The 19,396-nt window shown below is 43.1% G+C and overlaps 3 protein-coding genes across 3 annotated transcripts in view; 2 read left to right on the forward strand and 1 right to left on the reverse strand.

The window, feature by feature from the left end:
* Nucleotides 1-429: 429 nt before the first annotated feature.
* On the forward strand, nt 430-2,713 carry LOC106807769 (protein hunchback-like). Its single transcript, XM_014810216.1, has one exon. It carries the CDS (start codon nt 505-507, stop codon nt 2,461-2,463), a length of 1,959 nt encoding a protein of 652 aa, XP_014665702.1. The 5' UTR covers nt 430-504; the 3' UTR covers nt 2,464-2,713.
* Nucleotides 2,714-5,344: 2,631 nt separating this feature from the next.
* Nucleotides 5,345-8,927, reverse strand: LOC106807770. Its single transcript, XM_014810217.1, has 4 exons — nt 8,649-8,927; nt 8,131-8,263; nt 7,692-7,821; nt 5,345-7,105 (listed from the first exon to the last, which is right to left on the reverse strand). Exons 1-4 carry the CDS (start codon nt 8,728-8,730, stop codon nt 6,953-6,955), a joined length of 498 nt encoding a protein of 165 aa, XP_014665703.1. The 5' UTR covers nt 8,731-8,927; the 3' UTR covers nt 5,345-6,952.
* A 3,453-nt stretch (nt 8,928-12,380) lies between these two features.
* The window catches only part of LOC106807766 (1,5-anhydro-D-fructose reductase-like), an 11,392-nt gene continuing 4,376 nt past the window's right edge, over nt 12,381-19,396 (forward strand). The window contains exons 1-3 of the mRNA XM_014810214.1: nt 12,381-12,470; nt 12,809-12,976; nt 13,558-13,677. Coding sequence (XP_014665700.1) covers nt 12,405-12,470; nt 12,809-12,976; nt 13,558-13,677 — 354 coding nt within the window. The 5' untranslated portion in view covers nt 12,381-12,404. The remainder of the gene's footprint in view (nt 12,471-12,808; nt 12,977-13,557; nt 13,678-19,396) is intronic.

The raw sequence follows: 19,396 nt of genomic DNA on the forward strand, positions 1-19,396 counted from the left end.
CGCGCGCGCGCGCAACGATATGTGCAGTGAGTTTAGCTTTTAGTTTTTGCGAATGCTACAGGTGGCGCTTTTGCTTCTTGCAGGTGAGAAAGTATATAGATACCGGCACGTGATCGACGGCAGATACACGTAGGTGGTTCGCAACACGCGGACACACACACACACACGCGCACACGCTGCTTGTTAATCATCATGCTGACAGAAACGCCCGCGAGCAACGAGAGCAGCGAGCAGAGTACTGGCTCCGACAGCGACTCCGGTAGAAATGCATCGACGGAGAAGCGTGCGTTGAGTGAAAGAGAAGCCAGCTTCGAAGGCACGGACGCCTTGCAGAGCAGGTCGCGTGAATGCGGCGCCGAGTTAGCGACGGCGACGGCGACGGCGGCGGCGGCGGCGGCGGCGGCGGCGGCGACGGCGGCGGCGGCGGCAGCGGCGGCGGCGGCGGCGACAACGTCGGAGGCTGGTCGACTGCCGGGGGGCGCTTTCACGAGCCCGTACCACGCGATGGCCGAGAACACATCCAACGAGGAGAGCAAGGACTGCGAGATGGACGAGAGCGGAGAGTTGGAGGAAGAGCGGGGGGCCGGCGAGCCGAACGAGAAGGGGCAGACGAACGGAGGAGGCGTCGGTAACGGAGGCGCACCACATCTCGCCGCGTACCGAGGCGACCAGCTAGACAGTCCCGGCAGCAGCGGGTTGCAGAGAGCGATGCAGCCCGCCGACGAGGAATCGCCGCCGCAGACCGATGCGGCCGGATCATACGAAGATTCTTCGCTCCACTGTATATTTCCTCGCGCCGCCAACGACGACTCCATGCAGTACTCGTCGCCGGACATCGACGAACTGAGTAACAGTTCGGCGAAGAAGTCCGCGTCGGCAAAGCTGATGAAATCTCGCGTGCATCGCTGCAAACAGTGCGAGTTCAGTTCCACCGACAAAGACCTCTTCTGGGACCACTCGCGCACGCACATGCGCGACGATAAGATACTCTCTTGTCCGAAATGCAAGTTCGTGACCGAGTACAAGCACCACTTAGAGTACCACCTCCGCAACCATTTCGGCTCGAAGCCGTTCAAATGCACGCAGTGTAACTACTCGTGCGTTAACAAGTCGATGCTGAACAGCCACATGAAGTCGCACTCGAACTTCTACCAGTACCGCTGCCGGGACTGCACGTACGCGACCAAGTACTGCCACAGCCTGAAGCTGCACCTACGCAAGTACGGCCACAAGCCGGCGACGATGGTCAGCGGCACGGAGCTGATGATATTCCAAGACCCGGAGACGCTTCTCGGAAAGCGCGGCCCGCGAGAGGTGAAGAAGAAACTGTTCGGAGCGCCGAACATGTCGCCGACGGCCGCCGAGCCCACAGCGCCCTCTTTTCCGTACGGCTTCCCAATGTCGCTTGCCGCCGCCGGCGGCACTCTGATGCAGCCGTCGCTGATGACGCAATCGCAGCCGTACGTCGACGAGCCGGACCACAGCGCGTCGCGACACGTCCTGAAGTGTAACATGTGCGACTTCTCGAGCAGACACCGAGAGCAGCTGGGCAAGCACATGATGAAACACGCCGCCGAGCATCAGGACCTTCTCAAGCTCTACGGCCTGCACATCGACAACCTTCCCGACGACTCCCCGCAACCTCCCTTCGCGGCGGCGCCGCCGCGCGGCACGCCCTGCATGGGGGATCGCGAGCCGGATGAGGAGGGCGACGAGGAGGAATTAGAGGTTCCCTCGAGGGAGGAGAGAGAGAACGTCGGCTACCCGGACGCACACGTCAACCCGCTGGCTAGAATCAGAGAGATGGCGGACGGGGCCGACGCGCTTGACTTGAGCATGAACCGACAACAGCGTCAACGCAACGAGAACGCTCACGCCGCAGCCGCCGCAGCCGCCGCAGCCGCCGCTGCCGCCGCAGCCGCCGCCAAGCCTCAGAAAGCAGAGGGCGCCGCCAAGAAGCCGTCGTCGTCGAGCCGACGTAAGGGCCGGGCGTTCAAACTGGAGAAGATATCGATGCAGCTGCAAGAGAGGTCTTCCTCTCATGGCCCACCCGTCTCCTGTCACCAGCAGTTGTACAGCGGCGGAGGCGTATTCAGACAGGAGCCTGAACTCGGACTAAGCGAGGTCGCGCGCGTCGCGCCCCAGCCCGACCGACGCGGAGACTGGACGCAAATGCATCGGGATGCTCGCCTTGGCAACGCGAGGGTCGGCGTCGCGGCAAAGCTCAACGGAAAGCATCCGGTGGCGACATCCGGCCACGTCGCCAATAGCAACGGGAAGCTGAGCGAGGCGCGCAAGTACGAGTGTACGTTCTGCGAGATGGCGTTTGGCGATTGCGTCATGTACACTGTGCACATGGGTTACCATGACTACCGCAACCCGTTCAAGTGCAACATGTGCGGATGCCAGACGGAGGACAAGACGTCGTTCTTTCTACACATTGCGAGAGTCGCGCATTTCTAGTGTGTTTGCCCGCGTGCATGCGTGCGCCCGTCGAGCGCTAGATGAAACGTTACGCAATGTTGGAGAAACCATGCATAGGAACTAGTCACGAAGGAAACTCCCGATGACCGGGGAATTACACATAATTATGTGTTTACATCGAGAGCAATTTAAGTAAAATGGCATTTTTAGCTGTTAATATATACATATACATATGTACATATATATACATACATATATGTGGTATACATATGTACATATATATACATACATATATGTGGTATACATATACATGTATAAATATATATATATATAGTATATAATATATCATATTATATATATATATGCATACCAGCATGTATACCCAATATATTTTACGGGTTACACACGTGTCACGCGCGCACGCGTATGTGTGTAGGGAATATTTTTTCGTGACTAGATTCCGTGGGAGAAATACACGAGTAGGTGCTTCTACGATGAAGTAGCATTTATGCATTCGTTTTCGAGTAAAAAATGTCGAGGCAATCAGGTTGGCAGTAGGTATCTATACATGTAACCGTGGTAAGAACATCAGGAGTAAATAGCAGGGGCAATAAAACAATACTTATTTACTCCAGACTACATGCGGGTCGTACGAAATATACGTCCGCGAGAATGTAAGATTTGTTTACATGCTCAAAGCTAGGAACAGTGGGTACCCGATATACGATATCGTTACGCTGTCACTATGGGGAGTGGGGGTTGGGGGGGGGGGTAAGATATCGTATTTGCATTGGTTCGTGCTGTTTATATCACCGCTGTAACTGTCACAGCTATGGGCAGCAATTCAATCGAATCAAAAACCGTGTAGCTACTTGTGTAAAATTAATAATTATTTTGGAATGAGTATTTTGTTATCGTGATCCCCCCAATGCAAATACTATAAGATATAAAGAATAACCGTATGTGGATATAGCGTCATTGTTATATATATTGTCTCAGTCTCGTGTCTATGTATTATAATTATTGATGTTTACATATATGTCTCGTATACACCTGATGATATACGGCATTATATACAATTTTAACATAGGGCCCTTACTTATATTTTTACTTGTTGATCCCGTTAAAATTATCTCAGTATAATATAATACAAGTGATCATTACCAATCATTGGCAGGTTAATTAAGCATGTAAACTGAAGCGCACAATCCTATGTAATGTATGGTATATAGTCTATTTATATTACATTATGAGTTCTTGCCATATAATTCGTTACGCGCTGAATCGCTACTGGTCGTGTGTTATATAGCAGAATACGTGTCTAAATTTTGTCTAACAAGAACAAGCTTTTTTTTACTCTTAGCAAACCAGTGCTTTTTTAGTGAGAACATGTGGAAACTACCGTCACAACTATAGAAAATTTTATATCGGCTAACCTATGTACATACTATCTATACGTATCTATGGTCACAGCGGATCATGTATTCCCGTCATGACCAGAAGTCTTCCGCTCGTTACAAGTGATGAAAAGTTTTACAATAAATTACTATATTTCTTCTATTTTTTCATAGTTTTGGCCCCCGAGGTGAGATCACAAGCATGTATGTGTAGTCGTCTCAGTGTAGGAGTAATTTTATTCCATATGTTCAGGAGTAGATAATAGGGAATTCCCTATTATCTACTCCTGATATGTTGTATATATAATTTCAAACGTTATTGTTAGTGGTACTGTGGTCGTTGTGTTTAATGCAAGTCGTCAATGGAGTTGTTTTACGTTTTAATCATTTATTATGGAATACAGTCACAGCCCACACGCTCGCACCCACGCTCTAGCGTGCGAGCATCCCACAGGGACACGCAGTTAGTGTGATGTAAAACAAGTTTATTATGTTTTTGTTGGTTTAATGTTGATAATATTATTTTAATTAGAGAACCGTAAATGCGTACAGTTCGTGTGCATTTAGGCTAACATTCAAGAGAGTGTGCGTACTTTCATGTTCCATCGGCACCCGTTCATAGTTCTTACTTGTTTCATGGGCGCGGATTCGAAAAAAACACATATCGAGTGTGTATGTTGTGTACCACCCAGTATTACATAAACCTGCCGCGTAATTAAACGTTAGAGTAATGATTAGTAGTTTAGTTAAATCAAAGGGCCTATCTACAGGAGTTATTGTCGATTACAGTGCCCGCAGTGTGTTTTATATGTATATGAGTCCAAGTGAATTGTAAATTGTTCTAACCGAGAAAGCAAGTAAAATTTCGTAGGGGCGGTAAGATCATTTGCAGGTTTTTGAGAAATTTTTGATTTTACTAGATTACTTGAGAAACAACGATTGATTGCCATCATTATCTGACCTCAAATGACCTTACATAAACGAATGTCGTTTGTATTGTTTCCCTATAAAACCTCATTGCTCACTAACGTCTCAGGCATTGCGTTGTCAAAAAGCATTTTATACGCATATATTAAAGATTTATGGAATAAAACTCGCGTGCACGTACAATGCAGCGTCTACCTGTGCTAATATCGTAAAGAATTACTATCTTATATATAGATCTCCCTATAGGATTGCATCCACGTTACCAGTAGAGTAGTGGTTTACATGATTCTCATCACACCCAGGACGGTACGAAATTTGGGAAACACTTTCTGTATTCTTTTTTATGTTGTTGCACTCTTTGCGAATAGGCGCGACAATTGAAAAGATTACAGTTAAAATTCGTTCTATTAATAAAACCTTTGATGTTTTAGGTTTAAATGAAACAGAATAGTGAATATGATAACAAACACGCAACAAGCGTTCAGCCATCAGTTGTCTTCTGACACACACAACGATACTTGTCGGCAAAATCTCACACGCGTAGACTTACAGTTACACATGCTTTCCCTAAATACTCCATACACGTGAAAATATTATTAAAACATAAACAAGATATATTTGTTAATACATTGGTAAAGAAAGCAAGTTTAGCACATGAGTAAAGTATAAGAAAGTTAGCCCGTGATACTAGTGTGTACAATGCGTTAGACTGAAGTGAGAATATCATGTGTTCATTTTCTAAACTCATTTGCCATCAAAGAATTGGAAACCAAACAGGGTGGGTATATGTTTTTTAGTGCAACACGAAACATAATAAAAAATGGAAAAGTCAGAAGGTAAGTACGGAAACGATTTGTTTATGTACAGCTGTATCTTAACCGTCAGTATATGTACATTTCACATACGTAATAATGTACTCTTGCAAAAATATGTATTTACATTTGTCACACATTCGTTTAAACACTGCTAGATTGCCTTATTTCACATCAGCATACCAATAACACGTTCCTGGATTCTTTCCCACACTGCCTAGCTGAGTTCCAGAGCAGAATACCATCATCAAACAGTTACGTCATTCTATCAACACAGTTTACAACTTGTCAACAGATCAAACTTCAACAGATCAAATTGAGGAATGCATATATATATATATATATATATATATGCATGGCCACTAACATGATAGCCGTTACTTATTACAGTTAAACCCCTGTGTTAGCAGTGCTCAATAGAACGCATGCTTGTCTATAAACGACGCTTCTGACATTTTCTCAAGGTGGCAGTTATACCGTGACATCTACAGAACCGACCCCTGTCTTAAACGACACTTTGGCCTTTTTTGAGTGATCCTTATAAAGGTTACACCGTATCAGTAGGATTGCCAAGAACTGCCTAAAGCCAGAACACACATGTAAAACTATGCGAAACGTTTACGAGAGCGCTTTTCATTTAAGAGCGATAGATGATCTGAAAAAGAAACTTCAATTAGTTTGAGACTATTAAGTTTTCTTTCGTTTTGTTTTCTATTAAGTTTAATTAGTTTGATGCCCTTTAATTTAAGTTGAACCTGCCTTCTACGAATAGAGATGTCATCGTTTTGTAAACCAACACAGCATTTACACGCTTAGGGATAAGCAAGAATGAGCATTTACCATCTCAATTATAACAATTCACGACCAGTTCCTTCTTATTACGACGTTTCCTAAGCTAAACGAGCAACAATAATTAAATAACACTGTACAGAAACGAGTAGCAGTCCCGCCAGATGCAACGTCCTTCTAATTTTAGAAGCAGTTGAACAGACTGGACCTGATTCCAAACATCAGGATTCAAACACATCTTCCAAAAAGCTTTCTATGACATAACGAGTCTATTTTCCATTACTGCAAGATTATAACCGAATACAATATTTGTGCTCCGTGTCATCAAACCAGTATATAGTGAACATTTTTCTATGATGATGCAAATGTGATTAGCTTACAGACAAGATAGACAAATTCTCATTCTCCATGACTTTTCTGAACTGGAAAACTATATTTTACAACTCAAGGATTTTCCAGGTTTTTTAGGACCCATAGAAAACTAGCACGTAAATGTCCCCAACAGACGATAACACCTATAAGTATTATTCTCTGCTATAGGTATTATTGTCGCTACCAAATAAGTATTAATCCACTTTTGGTGTCATCTCCTGGCCCGGGGTTCTATCGATCACAGTTTTCTGTGTTCAGCTCTTTCAGTGCTTCACTTATAGCAGTTTCACTGTCATCCATCATGGCACGATAGAGGTAGACTTGCTGCTGTTCCTTTGGAAGACCACAATCTCCCTGCCAGTGAGCCGTGCGCATCGCGTGCGACTGTAGCAAACACAGCGGCAAGACACTCAAGATTACATGCTCAGAAAATAAATGTATGTATAAAATGTTATATATATATATATCAAGAGTGGATAATAGAGATAAATGTATATATATAACACATATCCACATATATCATACCTATATTTTAATTTTAATGTTATATATATATATATATATATATATATATATATATATATTAAAATCAAAATATAGGTATGATCAAGAGTCCATAATAGAGACTATTCTATTATGGACTCTTGATATGATCTACTCTTGATATGATATATGTGTTATATGTTTGAGTGAGCGTTTGAGACAACATCTGTTCAGCAGTATGTATGTATACATATATATATATATATAAACATTAACAATTTATTTCAATGCAAGTGTCTAAATTGTTGTACAACAATGACAACAACAACAACGACTAACGAAAGGTGGTAGCAAACTGATGGCAAAGCACACATGGTTGGTTAATCAACCTTGAGTGTGGGGAAAACAATGACACGGTTAAGTTACCACTAGCACGATACATTTAAACGACGATCGTTGCTCAATGTACAATTGCATTCACATTTACCATGTCTATGTCCCTCGTCCAAAGTTGGCCACACCTTCCACTGCATATTGGGCATGGTCGCTGTATTGCAAATCCGCCACACTCCGCACATTCGAGAGAAATGTGTTCAAGTGACCAGCAAACATTGCACCTGCATAGCACATAACTAGATAAGTAAAACCACATTATACCATAAACAAACGTGCTGCCAACATTAGTTGCCTATTTTGACCCAATGTCTTTTTATGTGAATACTGTAGGTGACCACATTTAGATTTAATCAAGTGTTAGTAAAAGGCTGGGGAACATATATGGCAGAAGCTCTAAACCTATCAACTATTTATTTCAAAATAAAACCGAGTTACAGAACTAACTTCTGGGGCTATCTTGGACCTCTTAATAACAATAATAGTAAACGTGTTTGTAAGGATATCTGCGATATATGTGTGCAACTACGTACGTTTTACATGTTTCCTGCATCTGTTTAAACTCCAGGGAACCAACTAGCCGCTGCAAAGCTTCTTTTGTATGCTCCTTTGCTTGTCTCTGAAACTCCTCCCGTGATATTTGCACGGCGAAAAATGGTGGGGCTCCTGAAATATGACAAGCGCCTAGCTATAATCTTGCAAATAATTTATACAGCACGGCTCGGTTTACTTTTCGTTTTTTTCCCTAATATCTTTTGTGATCTCACATTTATCATTTTGTAATGTACTGCCAAGTACCATCTAAAAGTGTAAGACTCCACACAACTACAACGTATAAACCTTTACCATAGAATCTGCAATAGTACCCAATGTTATAAGTTATTCAGAGACCAAGCAAACTCTTGCATACAATCAGCTCATGCTGTTACTGACATTTTTACATGTTGATATCTGCGTGTTTCTATGTGAGTGTGAGTGTCTGTGTGCATGTGAGTGCGTGTGTGTACTCATCCGTAACACAGATTGATTCCGATAGTAGATTGATTTGTACCGACAGACTCTTCTAGCATGCACCCAGAATCATGGGAGCAATCGGCATCTTCCTCTATCTGCATAGCCTCATCGTGATCCATGATGCACCACCAGCTGTTAGGTAGAAGTAGAGGTGTCAAGCGTAGACTGTCATAAGTCCTGGCGATCGATCACACGGGTATAAGAATAAACACCGATGACGAATGCCATTTCCTCACATGACACGGTTTTCGTGATGTTGGTATATAAACATTAGGATGGTCAATTTAACATGTGCCTGTAAAAGAAAGGAAGGAAATCATCATTTAACTGGTCACTGTGAGTAAACTAAAATTGCACCTCCTAGGATATAGAATGATACTATTACTAGCAAGAAAGTCCTCTTTTTCTAAATTCATATGTAAGTAGATTAAGTTTTATAAACTATCTGGTTAGGAAGACTTCTATACAAATATGAAGCCCAAGAGAATAACCATCCTGCATTGTGCTACATTATTTTAACACATATTTGTAATCTTTTCACAGGTGTGCCTATGCCTAGGACAAGGCTATGCATTAAAATTACAATGTCTGAATAGCTCCAAGAAATGGTCCCACACTGAAAAATCATGTCTAACTCTTGATATTCAAAGACGTATAGTTGGCTCTGTCTTAAAAGATCGCCATAGCTTGCATGAGATTAGCCACAAGAACATATCTAAACAGAGCAGAGTTACTCTACTTAGGTTATGTTTACTTTACTCTGTTGGGGTACATTATTGTGTTTAATGTTAGATGTAAAAACTCATTGACTCAAATGTTATACAGCATAAGCAATGTGATGATGTAATTGTACCGTGCATAAGATATAATAACTAAACCTATGGCTTGCTTGCAGTAACTAGGCACCACTGGGTGCTGCTTATTTAGTGACTTAGTTAAGTTACACATTATTTTCTCAGACCAAGCGAATGATCATTGAAAACAACGCAAATCGGCCNCGCAGATAATGCGGGCCCCCCATGGAGGGTTACTCAGGCAGCATTTTAATCGCGAGATAAGCAAGTACTGTTACACGAATTACAGACGAAATTGATTAAGCAGAATCTGAATTTAGAAAGTAAATTGAATGAATGAAAAGGAAATAAAGTTGAATAGAGTTGGGCAAATTGACGTCAGAAATGTTAGACTTTCGGCACAATTCGCTCAGATTTTCGTCGCCATCTTGAAAACAACCCGCTCGCTGAGGCTGAACAGCTTTTGAAACTTGCGGCGCAACACGCGCTCGCTCGCGGCAGTGTCGTTCAGAAGGCGAACGCTAGCGACGCTAGCGAGCGTTTCGCTTCCCTGAACACGCCTCTGGGCGCCATAGAGTACCGAAGTGATGACGTCACGGTGGCATGACAACGAGCACTCGGCAGTTAGATGCGATATTATAATGACTACTAGGCAATTTTAATTTTAATTTAATTTTTTTTTTTTTAGGGTTAGGCGTAGGTTTAGGTTAGGTTTAGGGTTTCAGATTAGGTTAGGGTTAGGTTAGGGTTTTTTTTTTTTTAAGTCCTAGTAGTCATATCCTAAGTGCCTAGTAGTCATATAATATCGCATCTAACTGCCGGGTGCTGACAACGAGCCTGCTGGTTCTACACAATCATATGCTCTGCCCTCTGATAGTACCCTGGGCCCTGGGGGGACATAGACCCTATGAGCTTCAATAGACTCAAAATTCACAGAGATTAAGGCTAAGACATGTGTGTCTATAATGAGATGATATGATTATGATATGATATAATAGCCAGAATTTATAGAAATGTAACTCAAATCGTTCGCTCCATATGATAGTTAGTGCACGTTCCTACTGGTCATAGCTATGGGTCATAGCATAATAGCGTAGCGGGCGGGGTCTATTTTTATCCTCAATCACAGGTCGGAGCATTATTCTCTGTTTTAGATGCATGTGAATCACACAGGCACTTGGAGCGTTTCAATAAAATATAATGCTAAATAAATACGAAATCTATTTACTACCAACGTCTTAATGTTTCTATACTCTCTTTCACCTATTATTGCCGACAATTTCCTGCAAATGCCGGCCAAATGCTCATCTGCAACAAACGCTGGCTGCCGCTGCACACTGACACATAAATATATGAGCATTTGGACGGCATTTGCAGGAAATTGTCGGCAATATAATAGGTGAAAAAGAGTTTTAAACATAAACATTAAGACTTTGGTAGTAAATAGATTTCGTATTTATTTAGCATTATAATATATTATATTGAAACGCTCCAAGTGCCTGTGGTGAATCACATATGGTGTAGGCTCACGCAGGCCCGTAGCCAGGGGGGGTTCGGGGGGTTCGAACGAACCCCCCCCCCCCGCCAAGCAAAAAAAAAATTTTTTTTTGAATTTGCAAGAATTTCACCTCAGGTCGCTCTATTTTTGTAATAATTGCAAAATCTCCATCGCTGCGGGAGCGTGAACAGTGAACACCCCTCCCGACCCTCCCCCGCTCGTCGCTTGGCTCCCTCGCCTGGTCGCTTCGCGCCCGAGCAGGCGGCGTATACAGGGGGGGTCCAGGGGTCCGGACCCCACCTTGCTCGGCGAGGAAAACGCATCTGAGGGGTGTAATTTTAAAATTTTCTGGGGGAGGGCCCCCCAGACCCCCCCTTCGCGTGCTCGCAACTTAGGGTTACGGTTAGACCCCCCTGGTACAAATCCTTACACGCCCCTGCCGAGCAAATTGCCACATTGAAAAACGAACCCCCCCAATACAAAGCTGGCTACGGGCCTGGGCTACGTATCCGATATCGTGACGTAGACTGGCGGTCAAGCCAAACTTCTGCACCAACTGCAAAACCATTGATTAAGTCAGCACACACGGTATCAGACCATTTCAACTATATTGCTAGCTCCACAAAATGATCATTCATCGTAACACAGATATTTACATTAGTCCGGCAACCTGGTCAGGCAACTATAGAACACATAAACGATAAAATAGATGTTGCTCAATTGCTCTTATGTCATATGATTTGATAAATGAGCACAGCAAAAACATTGTTCTGCAACTTGTTTTGATGCACACCATCACAGTGGGCACAGCATTTTAATAGAATCAATACTTGCATTTATTTACAATCATTTTAAGGCGTACTAGGCCCATTGATTATGCAATGTTGACGATGCTAGAGTAACTGGCACTTTGTGTAGTTAATATGTACATAACCTTATAGCCAAATGCGTATTAGTTTGTCCAATATCACTGTTGGTTACATTACAAGCAAGACTTGAAATCGGTTGTTGATATTCATTTACGTATATACGCACGGACGCACATGGACAGCCCTGACAAAAAGTTCCTTATCACGAGCGTCCGTGTTTACGAAATCACTGATGATAGCATTGCGTACGGCCGAGCATGCGTGCAAATATGTCCGGTGCACTATAAATCTGTATCACATCCACTTCGCGGGCAGCGGTTTGAAACTGTAAACAACTGATTTCTTGGACTGCGGATTTCAATCGGACATTTCTTAGTAACCAGCAGTGATATTGGACAAACTAATACGCGTTTGGATGTTGGTTATGTACTTATTAACTACACAAGGTACCAGTTACTCTAGCATCCGTCAACATTGCATAATCAATGGGCCTATAGTACGCCTTTAACTGCAATGGTAAATACCACCTCAGATGAGGCAATAATCGTCATTTGTTTTAAGATGGTTATGTGACACTAAATAGTGATATATTGTATTACAACAGGCAGCACTAAGAATTTACTGTCGTAAGGATGTCCATTCATATAGAATTGTCCAATGGCGTAAAGATGCCACTTATCGGTCTTGGAACATATGAGGTGAGTCAGTTGAAGTTTCCAAGTGTTCAACCTTACTCAATTGCACATGTAGCATCGTGATATTTAAAGAAGCATAATAAACATCACTCGATCAGGTACCGTATATGTATTCATGAAGTAAAAGTGGCATATATGCCTAAAACCTTTTATAATGAATATATGTTTTGTATATATGTGTGGGTGCATGTGTGCGCGTGTGCGCGTGTCTCTGTCCATGTTATTGGAGGCACTTCACTGATTTATGCCCATCATGTAATATACACATAGTTCATGATCCAAGTTTCAACTGCTAAATTTGTTTCTTTCACTGAATGAGCATTCACTGTTGTTCCTCACAGCTAAATGGTAATACAGGCATTGAGGCTGTACAGGTGGCACTTCAGACTGGCTACAGAGCCCTGGATGCAGCTTGGCTGTACAACAACCAGGAGGAGATTGGTGAAGCTATTGCCAACGCTGTTAACACTGGTGTCGTCCGGCGAGAAGAGTTGTTCATTACCACGAAGGTATGGAGCGTAGGGTAGCAGGTGCCAGTGGGTACTACAGGGTGACTGAGCCGTCCAGTAAGTGCATATAACTGGCAGAGGCTGCATGTATTCTACCATGTGTATTTGGCATGTATTCTACCATGCATCCATAGATGAATGTAGTTATGATGGTCTTGGCATCCACCTATCTTTCCACGTATCCACCACCCATCACCTCATCCACAACCAATCCACCACCCCTCCATCACCAATCTAGCACAAATCCATGCATACATTGATCTTTCCATTCACGTACTCATCCATCTTTTCACTCACATTCCCGTCCATCTTTCCATCCATCTATCCATCCGTCTGTCTTTCTGTCCACACACGCACGCACGCACGCACGCACGCACGCACGCACGCACACCCATCCCATCCATTCATACATCCATCCATCTATCCATCCATCCATCCATCCATCCATCCATCCATCCATCCATCCATCCATCCATCCATCCATCCATCCATCCATCGATCCATCAATCTATCCATCCATCCATCAATCCATCCTATCTCATGCATCCATCCATCTAGGTGAGCTCTTACTATCATTGCAGGTTTCACCTCAGTTCTATGATAGTCAAGAGAGCATTAAGGAAAACTGCAGGTACTCCCTGAGCAAGTTGCGATTACAATATGTTGACCTGCTGTTGCTCCACGCTCCATGGGCTGTAAAGGTACATGTACAAACGGGTGCTGCCATCTGGTGATCATTAGGACACCTAAGGTATCTTTTCATTGGCTGATGGCTTCTGCTTAGATACATGCAGTTAATCGCCACTTAACATCCCACCTTGCCTGCTTCCTTAGACCTTAAATTGGTTAGTCATTTTGGCCACATCAATTCACAAAGATCATGTCAATGGGCATGCATTGCCTCTTTATGGTTAAGGTTCAAGCCCTGTGGCCATTGTCAGAAACATTTTAGTCTTACAATTAGGCGTGCTCTTTTCTTGTAGACCATTAACAGAAATGTCGCAAAGTTACAAGAATGAAAAGCCCTGGCAAATTTTCTTATAAATCTACGATATCCAAGACCCTCTGGTATCTATCAAACAATGATTAAAAGAATTAAAGGAACAGTAGCCTCTAGGTTCTAGGGTTATTTTCAGCTAATTTAGGTTATAATTGCGCTACATAAAAAGTTTCATGGTTCAATAACCATTAGAAATATTAATTTTTTTTAAATGTTTTAAAACTAACGACTACAGTTTGATTACAACGACGGTGGCGCCACTCAAAGCGCACGATCTGAGAAGTTGCGCAAAACCACTTTCCAGCCAAGGGCTACGTACAGACCGAGGGTATTTCTTATTTATTAATTTAAAAGCAAAAGGATTGTAATATCTTATAAACGACATATAGTTTCAGTTATAATATGGATAAATTTGCCCTAAAATGAATATCGTTCGGTTAAATGGCATTTAGGTATAAATATAATTGCTACTTTTGTGATTGAATATTTCCGCCTTAACTTAAGGTATAGGAGGAAATAACGACATTGCGGCAGCAAAATCAACGGCTCGACCTACGCTCTTAATATTCGATGTATAGTGTGATGGGGAGTGTAACGTTTAACGACATATGGTTTACGACATTGTTACGTCATACGGTTGTCGACAAAAACGAGGCTTTACGACTACACGCTTGTCTACAGAGTACATTACATGGTGTCAGAAGTTCGAATAACTTCAATTAAAACAATGAAAAGATAAAACAGTGGAAAAGTGAGTACGAGAACATTGAAAACGAATATACTTAAAGGCATTAAATGAACTGTGTATGAAGAAGTCCAACACTGAAGAATTTGTGCGAAAAGGGATCCGTAATAAAAGTTCAGACTCGCCTGAATGCTGATTTCCCGCAGGCAGCCATTGTTTTATGCCGGAACCAAGAACCCAACTTGACGAATGTAAACAAGACAAGAGTGAGTAACGAATGCCAAGAAAAGTGATACTTGTGAACTGAGCATGATTGTGTTAGCAGAGGAGTAAAATCGATAAACAGACTGTATAATTTACGACCTGTTAAAACACGTAGGCCTACATCATGGCAGAAGGCGGTAGTCACGATAAACCTGCTATGAATTGGAGAGCAGGGGATCTTGGTACGGAATGGAAAAAAGGTTAAACAGCATTGTGAATTCACATTCCAAGGGCCATCTCTCTAAGAAGTCAGAACTAGAAAAGGTCAAACTATATGAGACTTACATAGGGACAAAGGCAGAGAAATATAACAGTACTTTTTCATGGGCTGAACGAGAAAACGAAAGTTAAAGGGAGTCTATGACAAGTACAGTGAATATGTGGCACGAAAAAAAACCCAAATAAGTAGCAAACTGTAAACTTTAACAGAAGAAAACAGGACCAAGGTGAGAGCTTCGACAACTTCCGTGACAGGACTCAAAATAACTGATCATAGGACTGTGGTTATTGATGTTATAAGGAAACGGATGTAAGAGACGCTATCGTTCTAATAGATCTGCTAAAATCCCAAGTGAGAGAAAATGCCTAGAAAAGGGCATGAACTTACTCTTGAGATGGCGGTGAATATAGGTCAAAATTTCGAGTTGTCTCAAGAAAGCCATTGCTGGTGAGGAAGACTCCACAGTACATGCTGTGGCTAAGGAAGCAGAAGTTCAAAGGTCCATCGCAAAGCAAGAAGGCAAGTCGTGCAACGGTCAAAGAGAAAAGAATATAACACAGCAGAGATCAAGGATTATCCTGCTGTACACTCGTTGTGGACACAGGCGTGGACATGCTAAGCAATGATTGTCCAGCCGAGGACCAAAACCTGTCCATAAGTGCAAAAAGAAAGGGCAACTTTGCCAAAGTTTGCAGCGAGGGAAGCCAGCCTCAGCAAAAACTTGATAGACTATGACAGGCGATGACAAACAGAATTACACTCATTCTGATACACACTGTAATGCGTCCAACAGTGACCCCAGCACCAATGATTGGTGGGAAACATGTTACCTAGAGGGACAAGATACGAAGAGTGCAGATAGACACAGGACTGTACAATCGCTCATGCCATACAGCATGTATTAAGTCATTAAAGTCAACTAGTAATCTTGTGCCAATAGAGAAGAGATTACAGTCCTACACACGGTCACAGGATTAAGGTCCTCGATGCACACGACTCTGAAGGCACAGTAAACAAAGATCAGACAACAAATGTTACATTCTACGTAGTGGATGCGCAACAAAAAGCCACTGCTGTCAGGCCAAGCAAGTACGAAACTTGGTCTGATCGAGAGAATACACGAAGTAACACGTGAGAGAAGAGATTGACAAATACCCTGAGCTAAGGGAGACAACAGTACACTCCCAGTATATATCATCTCAAGATTGATCGCGACAGTCTAACCCGTAGTCCACGGACCAAGACGTCAAGCCGTCAAGCTCTCCTCCCAAAAGTTAAGCAAAGCTAAAGGAGATGGAGAGGGAAGACGAAATAACTAAAAGTAGTAAGCCCAACGGACTGGGTGAGCTCTATGTGGTAGTCCTGAGAGAAAGATAAAATCAAGGATATGTATGACCCCAAGGAGCATCTAAACCGGGCAATGACGAAGAAGAAGCAAAATACCAAAATACCCACCATAGAAGAAGTTCTGGCAGGCAGGCAGCCAGGAAGCCAAGGTATTCACAAGTGATAGATGCCAATCAGGTTCTTGCAGATCAAGCTAGACTACGAATCAAGTCTTCTAACAACATTCAATACCCCTGCAGGAAGAACAGTGCTACGTTTACACCTTCGGTATGCAAATGCGGCACAAGAAATAATATCAGAGAATTATGGAGCATAAGCTGGAAGATATAAGACAGACGGCGAGGCAATAATGGATTGACATCCTCATAGCAGCAAAGGATTCAGCTGAGCACGACAGAATCAGTGAGGAAGGTCGTAGCACGTGCAAAAGGAGTGTAAGCTTGAAACTAAACTTTGAGAAAGTGTCAAATAAGAAGAGCAGTGTGAAGTATGTGGGGCACATGCGATCACTGGCAGCAGGAACTGAAGGTAGACCCTGATAAGGTCAGAAGCAGTCGCTATACATGCGCAACGACCACATAAGCAAGGGAAGCGTGCGTACGATTCCTAGAGGATCGTCATTCATATCTTGCAAAGTTCATAACCAGAAGTTCCTTAGTGCCCATTGACGAGCCGTTTGAGGGAGGTCACAAAGAGATTATAGAGTTTCGCTGGGACAAACCTCATGCAAAGAAAGCTTCGACAAAGCTCAGAGATCTATGCTGGCAACACACCTTGTAAACTAGCATATATTACCGACCGCTGAAATAAGGAGATAAGAAATGCCAGTGTGATGGCAAGCAGCTTTTGCGCTTGGAGGGGTCACTACTACAGGAAGGGCAAGCCTGTAGCGGTACACATCAAAGGGCTGCTAACGAGACGGAGAAACAGGTACGCACAGATAGAAAAGGAATGTTAGCAGTGGTGCACTCGCCTGCAAGAAGTTTCATCATTACGTAGTTCGGCAGAGAGTCCACGTAGAGAGTGATCAAAAGCCAATTGTCAGCCTGATATATACGGAAGCGCACTACTTCTCAGCCAACCCAACTGAGACTGCAGAGCATGCTTCTACGACTGCAAACCATAGTGATATCAAACTAGAGTACAAGCCAGGAAAGAAATAGCCAATTAGGAGATGCACTGAGTAGAGCCAACCTGCCTGGAGCAGATGCTGATATGGAAGCAAGTGACAGTCAACATGGTGGATTACATTGCAGTCGCACCACGAGATACACAACAGTTTCAGGAACGCGGTCTACAGTGCCGAATGAACTCAACGAGTTAACACACGATGATCCTGAAGGGATGGCCACACCAACCAAAATTGGAGGTGCCCCATTCCATAAAGGGAATACTGGAATATAAGAGATGAACTATCCGTATATGATGGTGTGGTGTACAAATCTATGAGAATAGTTGTACCACCTAGCATGCAGACAAGGATATGCTGTCACAGATCCATGCATCACATCATGGGAATAGTAAAATGCAAGAAAAGGGCTAGAGAAGTACTGGTTCTGGCCAAAACATGGCACAGACAAGTGCAAAGAATCTGGTAAATGACTGTGCTGAATGCAACACATATCAGCAGAACCAGGCAAAGGAAACATTAAGTCCTACAAAAAAACAGCACCAGAACAACTGCCATGGATGGATAGTAGCATCAGACATATCGAATGGGAGAAAGCCACGACATCGTCACAATAGACTACTTTCTCCAAAACATCGAGGTCGAACAAGCTACCAGACTAAAGCAGCTTGAGCACCCATCGAGGCCCTGAAAGCGCAAATCAGTCGACATGGCATACCGGAGAAGCTGCGTACTGACAATGGTCGCAGTATGACTCCAGAGAGTTCATTGACTTTTGGTAATGATTATGGATAGAACACAGACATCGTCACTGAGATACCCACAATCAAATGGAGAAGCTGAGAGAGCAGTACAAACTGTCAAGAGACTTTGGTCCAAGTGTGCTGACAAACACTTAGCACTACTGATTTACAGAAGTACTCCACTGGAAAGCTGTGACAAGTCTCCCAGCACAACTGTCAATGTCTCGTAGACCAAGGAACAAGATACCGAATTGCCAGAGAGCTATTGAAGCCAAGGCATAGTGAACATTAGTGAGGTGAGGAAATGTCTCGACAGAAACAAGGAGAGGCAACGTCACTACTATGACTGCAAAGCAGGCGAGGATCTACCTGTGCTAGTAGAAGGAGACCCAGTGAGAATGGCACCTTATCCAGGTGCAAAAACGCTGGTTACCGCGCGACTGTCATAGGACATCACAACTCACCTAAGGTCAATGTATGTCGAGTACAACGGGAGGAAATACAGAAGAAACAGAAAACACCTTCACCTCTCTACTTACGCTAGCTAACAGCAGAGAACACAAAACTCTCAGAGCCAAACAACTGGGAGCAGCAGATGTGGACAGCCCTATGATAACGAATCGTCAAGTAGCTGGTCCGAAAGTTTAACTCCAACCCAAAGTGATTCTGGAGAAATGAGACAACCCAATCGCCCACCGCTGGTTAAGACGCCAGATAAACTTTCAGTGACTGTTAATCAACCGCGGATAACTCGCAGTGGTCGTGTTTTCTAAGACCACCCAAAATTCTTGATTTGTAAAAACGGAAAAGATTCATATATCGATAATGTTGGTAATTGTAAAACGGGAAGTTTTATATTCCGTCTTGGTATGAATCTTGTACATTTCATTACTTGTGTCACATAGAGATGGATTCTCATTATTATTTGTTTTATTGTAAAAAGAAGAGAGATGTAAACGTTTAACGACATATGGTTTACGACATTGTACGTCATACGGTTGTCGACAAAAACGAGGCTTTACGACTACAGCG

This window comes from Priapulus caudatus, unplaced genomic scaffold (assembly GCF_000485595.1).
Source record: "Priapulus caudatus unplaced genomic scaffold, Priapulus_caudatus-5.0.1 Scaffold233, whole genome shotgun sequence".
NCBI classification, from domain to species: Eukaryota; Metazoa; Priapulida; class Priapulimorpha; order Priapulimorphida; family Priapulidae; genus Priapulus; species Priapulus caudatus.

What these genes read in the sequence shown, in the direction of transcription:
- LOC106807769 (XM_014810216.1), top strand. Translation starts at nt 505, where the DNA reads ATGGCCGAGAACACATCCAACGAGGAGAGCAAGGACTGCGAGATGGAC.
- LOC106807770 (XM_014810217.1), bottom strand. Translation starts at nt 8,730, where the DNA reads ATGGATCACGATGAGGCTATGCAGATAGAGGAAGATGCCGATTGCTCC. An exon ending in CATGCTAGAAGAGTCTGTCG is followed by an intron (nt 8,264 to 8,648) that starts GTACAAATCAAT and finishes GTCATATTTCAG; the next exon opens with GAGCCCCACCATTTTTCGCC. An exon ending in GGACGAGGGACATAGACATG is followed by an intron (nt 7,106 to 7,691) that starts GTAAATGTGAAT and finishes TGTTTGCTACAG; the next exon opens with TCGCACGCGATGCGCACGGC.